The sequence below is a fragment of the Acinonyx jubatus genome, chromosome B3 (assembly GCF_027475565.1).
Source record: "Acinonyx jubatus isolate Ajub_Pintada_27869175 chromosome B3, VMU_Ajub_asm_v1.0, whole genome shotgun sequence".
Classification (NCBI taxonomy): domain Eukaryota; kingdom Metazoa; phylum Chordata; class Mammalia; order Carnivora; family Felidae; genus Acinonyx; species Acinonyx jubatus.
This window is the reverse complement of record NC_069386.1, coordinates 70724118-70744785: the sequence shown is the minus strand read 5'-3', so window position 1 is coordinate 70744785 and position 20668 is coordinate 70724118. Positions and strand designations below refer to the sequence as shown.

The 20668-nt window shown below is 40.8% G+C and overlaps 2 protein-coding genes across 2 annotated transcripts in view; one reads left to right on the top strand and one right to left on the bottom strand.

Annotated features, from left to right (window-relative positions):
- Positions 1-8627, top strand: part of SUPT16H (SPT16 homolog, facilitates chromatin remodeling subunit) — a 40103-nt gene extending 31476 nt beyond the window's left edge. Inside the window, exons 23-26 of the mRNA XM_015068248.3 lie at positions 5513-5642; positions 6299-6428; positions 6556-6633; positions 7293-8627. Of these exons, the coding sequence (XP_014923734.1) occupies positions 5513-5642; positions 6299-6428; positions 6556-6633; positions 7293-7438 (484 nt within the window). The 3' untranslated portion in view covers positions 7439-8627. The remainder of the gene's footprint in view (positions 1-5512; positions 5643-6298; positions 6429-6555; positions 6634-7292) is intronic.
- A 207-nt stretch (positions 8628-8834) lies between these two features.
- RPGRIP1 (RPGR interacting protein 1) overlaps positions 8835-20668 on the bottom strand; it is an 82722-nt gene continuing 70888 nt past the window's right edge. The window contains 3 exon segments of the mRNA XM_053224261.1: positions 8835-9014; positions 12375-12505; positions 15392-15476. Of these exon segments, the coding sequence (XP_053080236.1) occupies positions 8902-9014; positions 12375-12505; positions 15392-15476 (329 nt within the window). The 3' untranslated portion in view covers positions 8835-8901.

The following is a 20668-nucleotide window of genomic DNA, read 5'->3' as shown; positions in this document are numbered from 1 at the left end:
ATTTCTTAATGTATTTTTTAAAAATCAGTTTTATTAAGGCAAAACTTACGTGTAATAAAATTCACCAATTTAAGTATATGGTCTGATGAGTTCTAATAAATGTGTACAGTCGCGAATCTACCATCATAATCAGGATGTAGAACACTTCTTCACTCCTAAAAGTTCTTCATACACTTTTATGTAAGTCGGTCCCCTCCCTGTAATCCTATCCCTGGTTTCTATCACTATGTGGTTTGTGTCTTCTAGAATTTCATGTAAATGGAATCAGAAGTAGCTTGGTACCTTGCATCTTTCACTTAGCATAATGCTTTTGAAATTTATCCAAGTTGTTGAGTGCATCAGTAGTGTATTCTTTTCTGTTGCTGAGGAGTGTTCCAATGCATGGATATTCCATACTTCATTTACCTTAATAGAAATGTTAATTGTTTCCACTTGGGGGTTCTTGGGAATAGCTGCTATAAACCTTACATACAGGTCTTTGTGTAAACGTTAAGTTTTCATTTCTTCAGTAGATAACCTAAGTGTGGCACTGCTGGGTCGCATGGTTTGTGGTAAAGTCTCTATGTTTAACCTTGTAAGAAACTATCAAATCATTTTCTGGAAAACCTGCAGTACCTGAGAATTGTAATTGCTGTGCATTTTAACACTTGGCTTTGTCGGTGTTTTTATTTTTTTTACTTTTTTCAGAGTGCATACATGAGGAAGGGGCAGAGGGCTTAAGAGAGAGAGAATCGTAAGCAGGCTCTACACCCAGCTCAGTGCCCGATGCGGGGTTTGATCTCACAATTGTGGGATCTTGACCTGAGCCGAAATCAAGAGTTGTTTTCTCAACTGACTGAACCATCCAGGCTCCCCTTGTCTCTTTTTAATGTTGGCCATTATAGTAGCTGTGGAGTGCTGTCTTCATTGTGACTTCAGTTTGCATTTCCATGATGACTGATGATGTTGAGCTTATGTGTCATTCTGTATCCTAGAGGAAGTCTCTTCATATTTTTGTCCATGTTAAAAAGCAGATTGTTTGTCTGAGTTGTCAGAATTCTTTAGACTGGTTATAAATCCTTCATCAAATATAGGTTTTGCATATGTTTTCTTGCAATAGATTCTATGCCTTTTCAAGTGTCTTAAAGACTAGAAGTGTAAAATTCTCATGAAGTCTGATCTATTTTTTTCTTTTGTAATTTGCGCTTTTTAGATCTTGTTTAATAAATTGAGTAACCCGAAATCATAAAAATTTTCTGATTTCTTCTAGAGTTTTATAGATTTAGTTCTTACATTTAGGTCTGTGATCCATTTTGAGTTAATTTTTTACTGTAGCATAAGGGTCAAGATTCGTATTTTGCCCAAATATAGCCAATTACTCTAGTATCATTTGTGAAGAGATTACCCCATAGTTACTGAATTATCCTGGCATCTTGTTTAAAAAAAAAAAAAGCCATCAACCATTTGGAGAGGGTGTAGTTTTGGATGCTATTCTGTTGCATTGGCCTATGTGTGTCCTTATATCGCTGAAACAATTATTGTAGCTTTATAGAAAGTAAGTCTTAAAATCATGTAGTGTAAGTCTTCTGATTTTGTTCCTTTTCAGAATTGGCTATTCTACATAAAGGTTAGAATCTTCTTGTGTCTGTCAGCAAACTGGTCTTTTTAATCTAAGTTATCAACTTTCATATTTATACAATTTATAATGGTGTCCCCTTTTATTCCTGACAGTGATAATTTGTTTCCTCTTTTTGTTGGTCAGTCTGCCTAGTGGTTTAATTCTATTGATTTTTTTTTTCATCATTATGAAATGTCCTTCTTTATACCTGATAATAGTCCTTGTTTCAAAAATCAGCTTGGTATGATATTCTTACGGACTTTGAGCTTTATTTTGGTTAGTGCTTACATAACATGTCTTTTTTTCTGTTCTTAACTTACTTTATGTTTAAAGGGCCTTACCTGAAGACAATATATTTTTGGGTCTCACTTTTTTAAATCTGTTTTGAGAATTTTTACTTTGGATTGGTGAAAACAGACCGTTTGCATTTAATGTTAACTATCAATATGGTTGGGTTTAAATCTACCATCTTGCTATTTGTTTTCCTCTATGTTCTCCGTTGCTTTTCTCCTTTTTATGCCTTATTTTGGACTTATTTTAATTTTTGAGAGAGAGAGCTCAAGGAGGGGGGAAGGGGCAGAGAAAGAGGGAGACACAGAATCCGAAACAGGCTCCAGGCCCTGAGCTGTCAGCACAGAGCCCGACGCGGGGCTCGAACTCAGGAACCGTGAAATCATGACCTGAGCCAAAGTCAGATGCTAAACCGACTGAGCCGCCCAGGCACCCTTGGATTAATTGTATGATTGTGTATTAAGTTTATGATGGGTTGGTTGGTTTGTTTGGTAATCTCTACACCCAGTATGGGGCTCCACCTCAGGACCCTGAGATCAAGAGTCACATGCCCTTCCAACTCAGCCAGGTGCCCCCAGGCAGTTACCTCTTAATTTACAAAATGAGAACAAAAGTCTTGGATATTTGCTCACATATGTTCATTCCTGGTGCTCTTCATTCCATGGTGTGGTTCCAACCTTCTAACTCCTTTAATTTTCCTTTGCCTCATAAACCTCCTCCTTTAGCATTTGAGATGCAGGCTTTCTGATGACAAATTCTCCCAGCTTTTTTCTTAAGTCTTTATTTCCCTTTCACTTCAGAAAGATGTTTTTCCTGACTGTAGATAGAATTGTCTTTTTTTAATACTTACATGATGTTGCTCCATTGTTTTCTGGCTTACTAGGTGTCTGCTGTCATCTTTGTGCCTCTGAACAGACTGACGTTTTTGTTTTGTATTTCTGTCATCGGTTTCTAGCATTTTATTATCTGCTTTATTGTGGGTGGTTTTGTTTTTTTAATGATTATTCTGTTTGGTGTGCGTTGGGCTTCTTAGATCATCACATCCCCAAATGTTCTGGCCGTTATTCTTCAAATATTTTTGCTCTTTCCTCAATCCCCATCCCCCCCACCCACCCCCGTTTTTGTTTTTGTTTTTGTTTTTTTTCTGAGACTAATTACACAAATTTCATATCTTCACTTTTCAGCATCTTCAAGTTTGTCTTCCTTCTTAAACATTTGGAGCATGTTTATAATAGCTTTTTTTTAATGTCATTATCTGATACTTCCATCTACCGTCTTTGTATTTTCTGGGTCTATTTCTATTGTTTGATTTTTTTCTTCAGCCCTTTTGCATGTCTGGTAATTTGTGATCGGCTGCCAAACATTGTGACTACACATTTTGGGGTGCTAGGTTTTATTTTTACTTTCAAATGTATTTATTTATTTATTTATTTTGAGAGAGGGTGCACGAGCAGGGGAGGGGCAGAAGAGAGTCCCAAGCAGGTTTTGTGTTGTCAGTGCAGAGTCTGGTGCAGGGCTCAAACCCACAAACCATGAGATCGTGACCTGAGCCAAAACCAAGAGTCAGACACTCAGCCGACTGAGCCATCCAGGTACCCTAATTTTTTTTTTTTTTTAATTATTCATTTTGAGAGAGAGTGAGTGAATCCCAAACAGGCTCCACACACAGTGCAGAGCCCAGCATGAGGCTCCACCTCACGACCAGGAGATCATGACCTGAGCAAAATCAAGAGTCAGACACTTAACCAACAGAGCCACCCAGGCACGCTGGGTGCTAGGCTTTATGATTTTTTCCTAGACTTCATTCGATGATATAGTTAAGTGAGTTGGATACCACTTCATCTTTCAGGACTTGTTCTCAAACGTCATTAGTGCTGGTTCAGAACAGCTTTTAGTCTAGGACTAATCTGCCCACCGCTGAGGCAGTACTCTTCTAAGCACTCTGATTCCCTGTGTGTTTTAAGGTCTTTCTGTTAAAGCTGGTAGGACCAGGAACTATTTCCAGTTTGGTATGAGATCTGGGAATTGTGTGGCCAACTGCTTTCCAGTGCTTCTTTGCTGAGCTCCGGTTAATTTCCTCTCATGTATGTGCAGATCAGTTCTTGGCCACAGACTGAAAGGGATCCCTCTGCAAATCTCCAGAGCTTTTTCTGTCATTCTCTTCTCCAGTACTCTCAGCTTCAAAAATTCTAGCTGTATCAGCATCCCCAAATACTTCTCTTTCTCTCAGGTTCTGATTGGGTTCCCCTCCCTACATAGCAGCTTGGGAACTGCCTCCAGGCAGAAAACTAGGGCAGTTATAAAACAAAACCCTGTGTGTTTCCTCCTTTTGGGGACTATAGTCCTATGCTGCTTTTTTTTTTTTTTTTTTGAAAGGTTTATTTATTTTTAAGAGACAGAAACAGATCACAAATGGGGGAGGTACAGAGAGAGGAGGAGACACAGAATCTCAAGCAGGCCCCAGGCTCTGAGCCGTCAGCACAGAGCCCAATTCGAGGCTTGAACTCACAAAGCGCAAGATCATGATCTGAGCCAAAGTCGGATGCTTAACCAACTGAGCCACCCACGTGCCCCAGTCCTATGTTTCTTTTTATCCAGTGTTTGAAAGCTGTTTTATATTTTGTTTGGTTTTCTAGTAATTTAAATTGGAAAGGTAAATCTAGTTCTTGTTACTCTGTCCATCATGGCCAGATGTGCAAGTTACAGTGTATATGATGAGGCCTATAATGGATTTGTGGCAGTGGTTCTCAGGTTTTGTGAGGCTTTCTTCTAGTGATGCTCACTATTGTCATTTCTTTTTGGGGTTTTTTGGTTTTGGTTTTTTGTTTTTTTCATTTCTCTCTTCCTTCCCACCCACTTGAATTGATTGAGCTTTCCTCAACAGAAGTGGACAAAAAGAAAGTCATTTGAGGGGTGCCTCGGTGGCTCAGTCAGTTAAGCATCTAACTTTGGCTCAGGTCACGATCTCACCCTTCATTAGTTCAGTGTCTGTGTTGGGCTCTGCACTGACAGCTCAGAGCCTGGAGCCTGCTTCAGATTCTGTGTCTCTCTCACTGCCTCTCCCCTGCTCTTTCTCAAACATTTAAAAAAAGAAAGAAAGTTACTTGCACATTTTCTTAGCACTTCAGGTACTAAACAAGAAACTTACTCCTACCTTCGAATATACCTTGCATCAAATGAACAATACATAAGAAAGCAGTGGAAGATTGAGGAGGGAAAGCTAGGGCCAGCTGCCTTTTCTTAACTGCAATCATGTGCGATCAGAGCTGAAAAGTAAGAAGCGCAGAAGTGGTTATAAGTTGAGACTACTTGCAAATAAGGGTGGAATCAGGGGAAAGCATAGGTGAGGAGGAAAGGCCAAAAGGAGGAACAGGGAAATTGGTGCTTAAGAAAGAAAATGGAAGACTGGAGAGGCTGACCTTTGTGGAGGGACAAAGCTTGCTTCGGTCGGAATGCTGCTCTGTCGTGAGGGCTGGTCTCTGGTAGACATATCAGCCATTTGGGTCTATTCTGGTGGCCCAATACAGAGAATGTCTGCTCTTCAGAGATACTAATGAGCAAGAGGACACAGTGCATTCTCGGAAAATACGGAGGATTGACTTTGACTCATGTCCTGTCTCTTAGTTCCTGTGACCTAAAGTACACAGAAGGAGTACAGTCCCTCAACTGGACTAAAATCATGAAGACCATTGTTGATGACCCTGAGGGCTTCTTCGAACAAGGTGGCTGGTCTTTCCTAGAACCTGAGGGTGAGGTGCGTGAGTGTGGGGTTTCTTTTCCGGTACATAGTGTTGCCCATTACCATCAGGCTGCTAGGAAATGCTACAGAAGTAGTACGTACGGGACCAGATTAAATGGGAGCTTAGTATTACTGTGCTGTTCTCCTAGTTAGTTTTACAGGTAGCTGATAAATTAATTGGAGACTGGTAGCCACTGAGATTTCTTTGAAATTGCAAAATTGTTCTTTTAAGGAGACTCAGTATTGGGAAAAAATTCTTTAGGGCATTTTGAGTTCTTGGTTTTTTTGACTGAAGTATAATTAACATACAGTGTAATAGTTTCAGGTGTAAGTTTAGGGCATTTTGCAAAAATTGTTTTCTAAAAAATGATTCTCCCACCTTTGCATAATGCATTATTTCCGTGAGTATCTCTGGTTAATTTTCCTGGGTGAGGAAGGATGAAGTGAATTTTTAAGAAATACAAACTAGATATTTAGTAATCGCACCTTACTAGTAATTATAAATTAGTCCTATTTATCTTTTGGTCACTCACGTTTTTTGGGGTTTTTTTTCATGTAATACAGAAATAATGCTGGGGTGCTAGGTGGGTTGAATTAATTAGGTTAATAAAGTGAAGGTCAAAAAAAGAACCGAGTAAATAGTATTATGCTCTCCAACTGTAACTCACCAGGGGAGTGATGCTGAGGAAGGGGATTCAGAGTCTGAAATCGAAGATGAGACTTTCAATCCTTCAGAAGACGACTATGAAGAGGAGGAGGAGGATAGTGATGAAGATTATTCATCAGAAGCTGAAGAATCAGGTTAGTCTCTATAGGGAAAATGTTTCATGGCTTTCTAATCTATCATTTCTGGACCCCATAAAGGAGGGAAGAATTCTGTCGTTCCATTCCTGTCTAATGACTAATTAATGACTTAATTTTATTCCAGACTATTCCAAGGAATCATTGGGCAGTGAAGAAGAGAGTGGAAAGGATTGGGATGAACTGGAGGAAGAAGCCCGAAAAGGTAAACTTTGTTATTTTTGAAGCACAAATTTCTAATGGATTTTAGTATTTTGAGATTTTTTTGGCCTAAGAAGAGTACCAAAAGAACACTGTGAAACTGATGGGGAACTATAGCTCCAAGTTCATCAGCCAGACAAGCAAATGAGTTCTGGAATGTGTCCATACCCTCCAAGTGACGTGACTCTGTCATTCTTCATTTGCTCACAGCCACAGTGGGCCTGTAGCTATGATAGCCACATAGTCTTGGAAGAATTAGGCTATTCAGTTTCCAAGTCTAAGTCCTATAATAGTCAAACTTTCTGGGCCTCTTCCAGGTTAGGAAGGTTTTTGTAATAGTGGTTTAGTTACTCTGAAACCAAATGCTAGATAGCAGTTAAAGGTGAAAGGGGAACACTATCTACTGGACCCCAAGCATCGGGATCCGTACATTGCATAGGCTACCTTATTTAATCCTAGAACCATTTTCTGTTGTGTAAATAACATAAACCAAGGCTCAGGAAAGTTAAGTACTTGCCTGAGATCACACAACTAGTACGTGACTGAGATTAAAACATACTTGACTCCAGAGGACATTCCCTGTGTTACTTCATGCTATTAAGTACTGTTAGGTACCAAAGTTACCCTGTAGCGAACTAGTAATGCCTCTTTTCTCCTGTTCAGCGGACCGTGAAAGTCGTTACGAGGAAGAAGAAGAACAGAGTCGAAGTATGAGCCGGAAGAGGAAGGCATCTGTGCACAGCTCAGGCCGTGGCTCTAACCGTGGTTCCAGACACAGCTCTGCACCCCCCAAGAAAAAGAGGAAGTAACTTCTGAACTCTGGTCCTCAGCTCCATTCTTTATCCAGCCAACCCCTACAAATTTTACATGACATAGAAACTGTATTTTTCCTTTTTTTTTTTTTTTTTTCCTTTTGAAGTTTTGCCATTTGTGTTTATGGGTTTAGGGGGCCATTTGTGTGGACCAATCTACTCGGGGAATTCCAGGCCCACCAGGACACGTGCCAGTGGCCCCATCCAGATGGCAAGGGAGGAGGTGTTCTTGAAGAAGGGCAGAGGCTTCCGCTGTTGATAAATACCGTTTCATTCCTCTCTCTTCCTGTCACCTTCCGCCAGGACATCGATGGCTTCTGACATCTAACTCTTTGAGGTCTCAAAGCTATGTTTCCAAGACATTGGTACGAGGTGACCCCTAACTACCTGTACCATGGTTCTTGACCAGATTCAGTCCTCCATCCTGCCCCACTGCCATGACCTTCCTCACATCTCTTTTAAGTTCCATCTTTGCAGTGCTCAAGAAAAGGTTCTTGGAATTTGCTGATAGTTGTGATAAACCATACAACTTGAGCTAGTGAGGGCAGATCGGGCCGGTACCTCCGCCTGAGTTTTCCTGCCTGTTTGCCTCATGCCGATAGAGGTGTTTCTGCCGCCTTTGAAGACAAGAAGCAGGGACACCCCCTGGCTCGGTTTCATCCTCCTTACAAATTCACACAGGGTACAATGGTAGAAGCAAAGTCACCACTGGTCCTTTTCTGATGTGTCTGAGGAAGAATGGTCGTGCCTCACAACACTGCTTCTAGTGAAATCTAGGAGGAGGCTCAGAGGAATCAACATTTAGATCTGGAAGGGGCAGGTCATGCCTTGGGCCTAGAATACCCTGATGAGAAAAGAGAAGAGGAAGGGAGGCCACGTCTACAACACAGCCTCTCGTCACTGCTGCTCCTTATTTTTACTTGTCTTGCATTGTCCTGTATTTATCACAGTTTCTGTCGAACAGCTTTTTAAGTATTTGGGGAGTTTATCTTGCCACCCTCCCCCTCCCGGTTCTCTGTACCCACCTGTCCCGCTGCAGTTCCTCCTGTGTTCTGTGACCTTAAGAGAAGAGGGGGGGAGGGGTCTCAGATTTTGTTTGTTTGTTTTTTTTTCTCCTTAGCAGTAGGACTTGATATTTTCAATTTTGGAAGAACTAAAAGATAAATAAACTGTGGTTTTTTTTGTTGTTGTTTTGTTTTTGTAAAGTCACTTTTTGTGACCGTCCTTTCACAGTTCCTGAGGGCAGGTCCTCTTCTCACCCGTGAGAGCGCTAAGACCTTGGAGAATAATGCCTTTATCCAGTGAGGGTCACAGAAAGTAACTTGGTTCTAAGCTTTCGTCATTAGGTAGAAAGACCAGACATCACAGTAAACCAAATTCACGGCATAGCAAGTTACTTTATAAGAGACTTTTTACTGCGGTTCCCTCAGAGAGTTTAGAACGGAATAGTACTTGCTCCATCACGAAAGTGTAACTTCTGTCATCTCCTTGTAAATGGCGCCGAGGGCGGCGGCAGCTTTAAGGGACACCGTCAGCCTTCCTATCCGGGTGGCCTGATCTTCAGGGCTGACAACTGTTGGGAAAAGAAAAGGAAGCCTGTCAGGCAGCAGCAGCATTCAGTCAAAAAGCACTTACATACCTGCAGTGTGCCGTGGCAGGCGGCGGCGGCACTAAAGTTCCTCCTTGAGGCTCGACCTAGTGGAAGGGAAGGAGGGTGAGGCCCTCCCAGCACAGTACAGGGTGGGGGTGAGAGGGGCTGCGATGAAAAGGTGCTTTGGGGACGCACGGAAGCGGCACCCACCCTGGCCGGCGTGGAGGAAGTAGAAGAGGTGGTCTGGAGACGATCCCTGAACTGAATCTAGAAAGTAAGCTCTTCCGAGCGCGGGCCAAGACACGAGAACACAAGGCGTTCGGAAAGGTGCGAGAAGTGGCAGGAGCAAAGCCGTGTAGATAAGCAGGGTCCCAACCACAAAGGCCTGTCTTGTGAGGAATGTGATTTTAACTAAAGTGTCCTAGACGTAGTGATTTTTGAGTTCTAGTTCTCGCCGTTATTTGGAGACTATAACTGGGAGCATGAGTGTATCAGGGAGGCTAGTTATGAGGCTGCTGTAGCAATACAGGAGAGAAATGAAGGGGCCTGAAGTATAACAGGGTGGAGAGAGAAGGGCAGATTCAGAATGTTTAAGAGCTAAAAATAGGGGCTCCTGGGTGGCTCAGTGAAGTGTCCAACTCTTGATTTCAGCTCAGGTCATGATCTCATGGTTTGTGGATTCAAGCCCTGTGTCAGGCTCTGTGCTGATGGTGTGGAGCCTGCTTGGGATTCTCTCTCTCTGCCTCTCCCCCACTCATGCTCTCTTGTGTGTGCTCACTCTCAAAACAATTTGTTTTTAATGTTTGTTTATTCTTAGAGCACAAGCCAGGGAGACAGAATCCCAAGCAGGCTCCAGGCTCTGAGCTGTCAGTGCAGAACCCAGGGTGGGGCTCGAACTCACGAGCCACGAGATCATGACCTGAGCTGAAGTCGGACACTTAACTGACTGAGCCACCTGGGCACCCCTATCTCAAACTAAATTAAAATAAATAAATAAAATTTTGTGATGAAATCCTGGGAGACAGGAGTAGGTCCAAATCCAGGATGACCATTCTAACTTGGGTAACTGGATGGTAGGTAAGAAGGAATGCAAGGTACAAAGTTGTAGTCAAGGCAAATTTTGGGTACTATGAGAACAGAGAAGTGACTTGGGTCTACTAGATTTTAAATAAAATCTAGACTGGTAATCTAGATTTGAGATCATTTTTAGATTATTAAAACCCCAGGAGTGAATGCAAACCCCCAGGGGGAGGGTGTGTGGAGAAAAGGCCACAAATTGAACCAGGAGAATCCCAACATTCAAACCCAGGAAGAAGCTGTAAAGAAACAGAAGGATCCCCCACAGAATGATACGGAAAGCTGAAACGGCCTAAAACAAGGGAGAATGGAGTTTAAAAAGGAGAATGAGCAATAATAATAGAAATTTACAAAGGTCAAGCAGGATGAGTAAGGAAACCAACTGGATTTTACAATCGGAAAATTGTAAGAACAGAGTCAATTAAGTGGATGAAAACGTGACCTTAATGGAACAGTGCAGGAGGTGCCAAAACAGCACTGCACTGACTTACCACTCAGGAAAATTTGCACAGAGCCAAGTTTTAATGTGCTCAGAGGGAAGGGAGCTGCAGGGCTGGAGAGCAGTGTTTTGTTTTTAAAATCAGACCAACAGGATTAAAGCCTGAGTGGAAGGGAAGCCATAACAAGGAAATTAATGTAAATTTTTCTGTCAAAATAATCGAGACACATTCATTGGCTTTAGAAATTCTGAGGTCACGACCAGGGGGATTTTCCTTACATGCAAAGGGCAGAGAAGTCAGGAAGAGCGCTGCATGTCAGGGAATGGGGACGGGAATAGAACTCAGAGGTCCAAGTTGGAAAAAAGCTGAAAGACCCCACTCGCCATGTGCCCAGCGAGCTTCTGCTGTCCCGAACATTCTTCTCCCTCGACCCTTCCTTCTCCCTCGACCCTCAGAGAATTCCCTCCATCCTCGTGACATCCCTATAAGGACGCGACTGCTATTCTCATCTTATAGTTGAGGACACAGGCATAGACAGGTCACACCACTTGCCCGGTACCTCAGTTGGAAAGGTACTAGAGGAATATAATGAAGAATCTCGTCTACCAGCTAGTTTGAACTTAGTAACCCCTGGTCTGAAGAGTATTCCTCAATTTTTTTATTATAATTAATAAATTTTAGATCATGATTCAATACATAATGTACGTAAGAAAGTGTCACAAAATAATCTATATGCCATGCACTCTGATATTTTCTACAGTCTCCCCGCTCCCAATTCTGGTCATGACTTATTTAATATCACCACCCATTAGTTGATTATGACTGGAAATTTGAAAACCACTGGTCTAGTGCGTGATCTTAATTGCCCACTACAGCCTAGCAGATACGGTAAATGCCTGAAATCCCCAGGCATGTACAGTAAGAGAGCAGTGGGGACTGGATGGAGTAGGGCCCACGTAAAGGCATTCAAATGAAAATATTTTTAAAACCGTGCCAGTCTTAACAGCAAACAATGTTGAAAATGGATTTAAGAAGAATGTGTTGTACAGAGAAGTTCTGTACAAACTTTTTGTACAGAAACGCTGTAGCAGATGGAGATGGGGTGGAAGAAACCAGTGGCAGAGAGACCAGTTTAGAAAACTATTACGGGGACGCCTGGATGGTTCACTTAGTTAAGTGTCCGGCTTTGGCTCAGGTCATGATCTCACAGTTTGAGTTCGAGCCCTACATCGGACATTCTGCTATCAGCAAGGAGCCCACTTCTCCTCTGTCTCCCTCTGTCTGGGCTCCCCGCCCCCCCAGCTTGTGTTCGTGCTCTCTCTCTCTCTCTCTCAAAACTACATAAACTTTAAAAAAAGAAAACTATTACAGTAGTGGGGATGCAGTCAAGACTTGGTAAGAAATACCATGAGGCATGAGGTAGCAGGAGAGTTGGTGTCTGCTTAAGAGACAGTGTGCAAGGTCACACATTAAAAGCGGAGGGTATCAGCTGTCTTTACAAACCTCACATGCTAAAGAGAAATCAGGAATTCTGATCTTTAAATTTGATGGAAATTGTACTTGTCTTTTCAAAATTCCCTCATTTCAAACACTGGGGATTCCTAATAGATTATATTCTAATTGTCATGAGGTACATGGGCTAAAATACACAAGTGACTACTTTCATTTCTAGAAAAAGTAGAGCCATAGGGATTTGGATCCAGTTTGTATCATCCACTTCATAACGGTAATTACATACCGAAGGCAAATCAGGAAAAGTATTCATGATTAGGCTGATTTCCTTAGCAATAATTGAAGCTGAGAAGCATGACAAGGTATTACTCACTGTCTAGCTCTTGCTCTACAAGGTCTCTTCCCGACTCCATGATCTGCCACAGTTCCAGAAACGCATATCCCACTTCTTGACATTCTTTCTTCTCCTCGTCCATAGGATCACTTACCACTGTAAACTTTAAACTAAAGGAGAAAAAAAATTCCATTTAACTCAGTACTACCGATACCCTAAGGCTGAAAATACATATATAAGGATAACCGTAATCATAAATTATACAATGTTTTCCCTCAATCATTTTTCCCTTGCCTCCATTTTACAAGACTGTAATGGCAGAAGAGTAAGGAGTTGGTGTATTTTAAAGCAACAACAGGCCTGGAGAAGACAGAACTAAGACTAAGATATAGATAATCTATATCAAGTTGACTCAAAACTGTTGAGTCAGGCAACTGAATGCCTTTCAAGATAGTTTACAACTCTGATGAAAGATCTGATACGGGCAGTGGAGGTGTTTGCGCAAAAACCAACATTATAGGAGAAGAAGAGTTTTTAGATTTTTAAATAAAAGTTGGGTATCAAGCCCGAACAAAGGAAAACAGAAAGAATACAGAATTACAAAACAATACATTTTGTGAAAGTGAAAGCATATTCCTTAAGAATTGCAAATCTGGGAACGGGACTCCGGAGGGCACACAGCCCTGCCTCGCAAGCAGTGAGTGGTCAACAGCAATCATTATTACCTTGACTTGGCCTAGTGAGGAAGGATACTGAATTCTAGAAACTAGTACCTATTCAATTATTTGAGATAAAATTCATGCATAAATTCGCTGTTTTAACCACCTTGAAGTGTACAATTCAGTATGTTCTCGTAAATTCATGTTGTTGCCCAACTGTCACCACTGTCTAATTCCAAGCCGTGCTCATCCCCACAAGAAGAAATCCGAGAGGCACCACGCAGCCACATCCCATTCTCCCCTCAGCTCCAGGAAACCACAAATCCACTTTCCATCTCTCTGGGTTTGCCTATTCTGGACATTCTGTATCCCTATTAATTTTTTAAAAGCAAATACTGATGGCTAATAGTGCTAAGGGGTAAGACTAAGGCTAAAAATTCAAGCTCTTAAAATCACAGCTAAACATGATTCAGCTAACAAAAAGAAATTCCAAAAATGACACATCTTTTTATTTTTTCTTAAGCTCTACTCCCAATGTGGGGCATGAACTCATGACGCCGAAATCAAGAGTTGTGAGATGCATGCCAGGCACCACCAAAATGATACATTCTTAGCCCTTTAAGCAATATTCATATGTGAGGATGTTTCTGGATCCTTACTGATATTCTGTACCCTTACTGATATACAGAAGAGATAACGCTGACTCCGGACCCCAATTTTCCCAGGAAAGGGATGTTAACCAGCATTACTACATACAGGGCACAATACTAAGTGCTTTAGATAAACTATGTTATTTCAATTGTATCCTCAAAGGAGCCTTCAAGTTAAATAAAATTAGACCATCAGAGAGCTAGTAAGCGGAAGAGTCAGGATTCAAAACCAGGTCTGTCTGGTTACAAAGCCAATGTTCTGTCCACTGCATGACACTGGCAAAAAGAAAGGTGAGATCAACTGACATCTAAAATTGAGTAGAAAAGTTGACTACAAAGAGAAAAGAAAGAGACTACCACTGTAAGGCAATGAAGGGAGGGAGTATTCTAAGAATGCTGAGAGAGAACAAAGAAATGAAATAGCTAAATTTAACACTGATGCAGAAGGGGAACAACCAAAATGCTTCCCATTCCCAAAAGTTACTAATAAGCTGCTGTTTAAGTCCACAATGACATTGAAGTCAGACTCACTGTTTATTTCAGTGGCTCCTTTGTCAATCCTTTCTATGACTAACTGGAGACAAAGTAAATGCAAATTAAACAAATTTATTGGGCTAAAACACCAGCCCTGTATTATTTCTTACCCATATACTTGAAAAGGAGGCAGCATTGCTGGGTCTTGCCAAAAAACAAACAAACAAACAAAAACAGATGCCCACTTAAATTTGAATTTCAAATTTCAGCTAAACAATGCATAATTTTCTTAGAAGTATGTCGTGTGCATTTCATCTGGAACCTCTAAATGGAGGCCTCTTCATCTCATATGAATAAAAAGGACACCTTCCTAAAATTGGTAGTAGGCCTAAGATTTACTCCAGTTACATCAAAGTAATCCTGTAATGATTTTTAAAATATAAATATGAAATTAATATTATAAAGACATAATATTTGGTAAGATAGCAATGGTACCGTGTTTGTGAGAAATGCATCAAATTTTCTGAGAATGTCAAAGTGTTTTTTGTCCAGGGGCGCCTGGGTGGTTCAGCCAGTTGAGCGTCTGACTCTTGATCTCAGCTCAGGTCGTGATACCAGGGTAGTGGGATCAAGCCCCTCATCAGGTTCTGTGCTGAGCACGGAGCCTGCTTGTGATTCTGTCTTTCTCTCCCTCTGCCCTTCTCCCTGCTCATGCTCGCTCTCTCTCTTTAAAAAAGAAAACAGGAACGCCTGGGTGGCTCAGTCGGTTAAGCATCCGACTTCGGCTCAGGTCATGATCTCACGGTTCCTGAGTTCCCCCCATCAGCCTCTGTGATGACAGCTCAGAGCCTAGAGCCTGCTTCAGATTCTGTGTCTCCCCCTCTCTCTCTACCTTTCCTCTGCCTGTTCTCTCTCTCTCTCTTAAAAATAAATAAATAAGCATTAAAAAAAAGAAAAAACATAAAACCAAAAAGGACAGTTCAAAAAAAAAGTGTTTTGGCCACTCCACATAAGGCACTGCTAGTATTCAAGTAGTTGCTGCCACAGAAATAGTGCTTCTCAGGGGCTGGCATGGGTGAGAAATGAATTAAACCTATGAGATTGTAAAATTTATCAGGTAGTCACAAACCTAAATTAGACCCAAGTAGATAAAAAATACACTGAGAAAATTAATATGAAGGAAGTTATTAAAATATGCAATATCAGCACAAAACTCCTGACTTCCTGAATGGATAATATCTCCCTTCTTTCAAAGTGGAAAGCAGATACTTACTGTCTTTGTTCAGGATCTTGTCCATTCAGCATGGCGAACAGAAATTGCCTTCGGCCTTTTTGCTCCAGTGGGTCCAGGTCTATCACTGTATTAAGGATAAGAGGGGAAAAAAGTCAAGAATCATGTACTGTTGCTATTTGGGCACTAAGACTTTGATTAAGTGGTATATGGAAAACTGAGATATAAAACAGAGGTTGGCTGGGGTTCCTGGGTGGCTCAGTTGGTTAAGTGTTCAACTTTGGCTCAGGTCATGATCTTGTGATTCGTGAGTTCAAGCCCTGTGTTGGGCTCTATGCTGACAGCTCAGCGCCTGGAGCCTGCTTCAGATTCTGTGTCTCCCTCTCTTTCTGCCCCTCCCCTGCTCTCTTTCTCTCTCTCAAAAAAAACAAACAAAAAAACAATAAAAAAATTTTTTTTTTTTTTTAGTTAAAAAATAAAAGAGTTGGCAAGGTGAGGCTCTTGGGCCAGCTACCTGTTTTGGTAAATAAAGTTTTACTGAATACAGCCAATGCCTATTTGTTTACATATTATCTGTGGAGGCTTTCCCACCACAATGATAGAGTTGAAAAGGTGTGACAGAGACCATTTGGCTCACAAAGCCTAAAATATTTACTATCTGGGCCTTCAAGAAAAACTTTGTCAACCCTGGTATAAAGGATGCCTTATGATTTGCACTGAAAGCTGTTCTGCCATATGCCAAGGTAAATGTGCTCCCACCACTCTACAGCTGGGAGAATCCTAGAGACTGATTTTTTTTTTAATGTTTGTTCATTTATTTTGAGAGAGACAGTGTGTATGTGTGTGGGTGTGTGTGTGCACGTGCATACACACACACACGTGAACGGGGGAGGGGCAGAGAGGGGAAGAGAGAATCCCAAGCAGATTCCATGCTGCCAGGACAGAGCCTGACACTGGGCTCAATCCCATGAAGTGTGAGATCATGACCTGAGCTGAAATCAAGAGTCAGACATTTAACTGACTGAGGCATGCAGGCGCCCCAAGGAGATTGATTTTTTAGGGCCACCTAGAGATTTGACTTTTGTAGCAGGTTCAACTCAAGATGCCTGTCTCAACACCCATTCTCCCCTTCCTCCTCATTTTTATATGGGAATGCTACGGCACCAAAATAAATTAGCTTATGTTTTCCAGCCTCTATTTTAGTGAGGTTTGGCTACACGATTCAGTGCTGGCTATTGTGTTGTGGGAAACATGCTTAACAGGCTCAAGTGTGAGGCATTCCTCCTTGCCCTGGTGGCCATTAAGAGGGTCAGGGTCACCAAAAGGATGGAAGACAGACACGAGGATGATCAAAAGCAGGGTAGGAGTTTGGACCCTAAGAGTATCACATATCCTCAGCCCTGGACTGTGCCCCTCAGAATCCACTTTATACAAGAAATAAACTTCTACCTCATATAATATAAGGGCAGCATATACTTAGAGGAGGAGGAGGAGGAGGAGGAGGAGGAGGAGGAGGAGGAGGAGGAAGAAGAAGAAGAAGAAGAAGAAGAAGAAGAAGAAGAAGAAGAAGAAATAGAGAACAACAGACAGCTGGCAGAAATTTAAAATAAATATTCAATGACTGGAAGATAAAATTAAGGAAATTTGAGGGGGCACCTAGCTGGCTCAGTTGGTAGAGACTCTTGATCTTAGGGTTGTGAGTTCGAGCCCCACATTGGGTGTAGAAATTACTAAAATTAAATTTTTTTAAAAAAATTAAAGAAATTTCCCAAGAATAGAAAGAAAAAGCAGAGGTAGAATTATAGGAAGAAAATGAGAAATTTAGAGGATCAAGTTGGAAGATCCAAAACTCTACTAGAAAAATGAGAAAATGCTGGGGTCAAAATTATCACAGAAATGCAATAAAATTTCCCAGAACTAAAAGCCACAAGCTTCCAGATTGAAAGAGCCCCTTGAATGACCAGAATAATTAAAAGAAAAATATACACATTATTCTGAAGTTTAAGAACACTAATGATAAAGATAAAATGTTAAAGTCTTATAGGCAGGTAGTGGTAGTTTTCATACAAAGGTTAGGTTCTTGGCCTGGATCTAGAAGACTATGGACCAATTGCTTTGAAATTCTGAATAAAAATGTTTTCGAAATAGATTTCTATACTTGGTCTAATTATCAATTGAATATACATGCAGAATAAAGAGATTTCATACATGATGTTCTCAAAATATTTCCTTCCAATGTACTCTTTCTTTAAAAGATACTGGAAAATATGATCCATTAAAATATAAAAGTGTGGGGTCCCTGGGTGACTCAGTCGGTTAAGCGTCTAACTGCGGCTCAGGTTATGATCTTGCAGTTCTTGAGTTTGAGCCCTGCATCAGGCTCTGTGCTGACAGCTTAGAGCCTGGAACCTGCTTCAATTCTGTGTCTCCGTCTCTCTCTGCCCCTCTCCCACTCACACTCGGTCTCTCTCTCTCTCAAAAATAAACAAACATTTACAGAAATTATAAAAGTGAATCAGAGGACAAAACAGGACCCAGGAGACTGCTCCAAATGGCAGCAGTAGCATAATAGCTGAATGAACAGTGGGCTGAAGAGAGGTCTTCAAGGAAAAGAAAACTGATACATTGTTTGACAGGTTTGATTATTTGAAAACTTGGAAAGGCTGTTGGAGGATGTGAAAATAATAAGAGGCACAATGAAAATAAAGCAAATGAAAAATTGGGACAAACAAAATAACAAACAAGAAAGGAAATATAACCATGGCAAGCTACTTGGCTCTTCAAGAATTAATATCCATAATATTAAGACTGGATTAAATGAAAGTTATGATCCAAGTATATGGGAGGAAGGGGACATGGGTATAAGAGAGAAATTTGATGTGCCAAGATAGGAAGTCAGGAGATAATACCTAAAATTGGTGAGTCAGGAAATTGCAATAGAAACATTCCTAAGAAACATGGAATTAAATAACAAGAAATAGCAGAAAAAGTGAAAAGAGGTGTGGTGGACCAAAGAGGATGGGGGATGATAGGGAGTGGTTCGTGGAGAAGGGATAGAAAAAGGAACTGTTCCCTGTCTTCTCCTCTGAAAAAAAAGAAAAGAAAAGAAAAGAAAAAGGAACTGTTTAATTTTAATTAAAAATCTCTCTAGGCCTATTTGTGGGGTGCCTGGGTGGCTCAGTCAATTAAGCGTCTGACTCTTGATTTCAGCTCAAGCCATGATCTCACATCTGTGAGAGGGAGCCTGGCTTGGTGCTGGGCATGGAGCCTGCTTAAGAGTCTTGCTCCCTTTGCCCCTCCCCAACTCATGTTCTCTCTCTTTCTCTCTTAGATAGATGATAGATTTTTAAGAAGGCTCCATGCCCTGCACAGAGCCCAAAGTGGGCCTTGAACTCACAATCCCGAGATCAAGACCTGAGCTGAGATCAAGAGGTGGCCACTTAACCAACTGGGTCACGCAGGCACCCCATTTGATATTTTAAAATCATATGCATAACCCCACTTTTTCAACGGATAGATCATCCAACAGAAAGTCAACAAAGAAACAGTGGCTTTGAATGACACATTGGACCAGATGGATTTAACAGATACATTCAGAACATTCTATCCCAGAACAACAGAATACACATTCTTTCCTAGTGCACATGGATCAGTCTCCATTGTAGGCCACAAAATAAGTCTAAACAAATTCAGACAAAGTCATGCCGTGCATCTTTTCTAATTTTTTTTTAACGTTTATTCACCTTTGAGAGATGGAGAGAGACAGAGCACAAGTGGGGGAGGGGCAGAGAGAGAGGGAGACACAAAATCCAAAGCAGGCTCCAGGCTCTGAGCTGTCAGCACAGAGCCCAATGCGGGGCTTGAATTCATGAACAGTGAAATCATGACCTGAGCCAAAGTTGGATGCTTAACCAACTGAGCCACCCAGGTTCCCCCCCCATGCATCTTTTCTGACCACAATACTATGAAACTAGAAATCAACCACGTGAAAAAAATCTGCAAAGAGCACAGACACATGGAAGTTAAATAACATGCTACTAAACAATGAATGGGTTAACCAAGAAATCAGAGAGGAAATAAAAAAATACATGTAGACAAATGAAAATACAATGGTCCAAAATCTTTGGGATACAGCAAAAGCTGTTCTAAGAGCAAAGTTTATAACACTACAGGCCTAACTCAAGAAACAAGAAAAATCTCAAAAAAAAAAAAAACCAAAAAAACAAAACAAAACAAAAAAACCATCCTGGGGCACCTGGGTGGCTCAGTCAGTTGAGCGTCTGACTTCAGCGTAGGTCATGATCTCATGGTTTGTGAGTTCTAGCCCCACATCAGGCTCAGTGCTGACAGCTCGGAACCTGAAGCCTGCTTCAGATTCTCTCTCTCTCTCTCTCTCTCTCTCTCTCTCTCTCTCTCTCTCTGTGGTTACCCTGCTCACGCTCTCTCTTTCTCAAAAATAAATAAACATAAAAAAAATCCCTAACATTATACCTAAAGGAGCTAGAAAGAGAAGAACAAACAAAATTCAAAACCAGTAGAAGCAAGAAAATAATAAAGATTAAAGCAGAAATTAAAGAAATAGAAACTAAAAAAGCCAATAGAATGGATCAATAAACCAAGAGCTGGTTCTTTGAAAAGATGAACAAAATTGATAAATGTTAGCCAGACTCATAAAAAAAAGACTCAAATAAACAAAATCAGAAATGAAAGAGGAGAAAAAATAACCAACACCACAGAAATACAAAGGATTGTAAGAGAATATTATGAAAGATTATATGCCAACCAATTGGACAACCTAGAAGAAATGGACAAATTCCTAGAAACCTAAGTTCCCAAAACTGATTCAAGAAGAACTTGAAAATTTGAAACAACTGATTACCAGCAATGAAATTGAATCAATAATAATAATAAAAAAACTCCCAACAAATAAAATTTCAGGACAAGATGGCTTCACAGGTGAATTCTACCAAACATTTAAAGAAGAGTTAATACCTATTCTTCTCAAACTATTCCAAAAAATAGAAGAGGAAGGAAAACTTCAAAACTTATTCCACAAGGCCAGCATTACCCCGATACCAAAACCAGATAAAAACATTACAAAAAAGAGAACTATAGTCCAATATCTCTGATAAGCATAATTGCAAAAATCCCCAACAAAATATTGACAAACCAAATCCAACAATACATATAAAAAATCACTCACCACCATCAAGTGGGATTTACTTCCAGGATACCAGCGTGGTTCAATATTTGCAAATCAATCAATGTGATACATCACATCAATAAAAAAAAAGATAAAGATCATATGATCATTTTAAT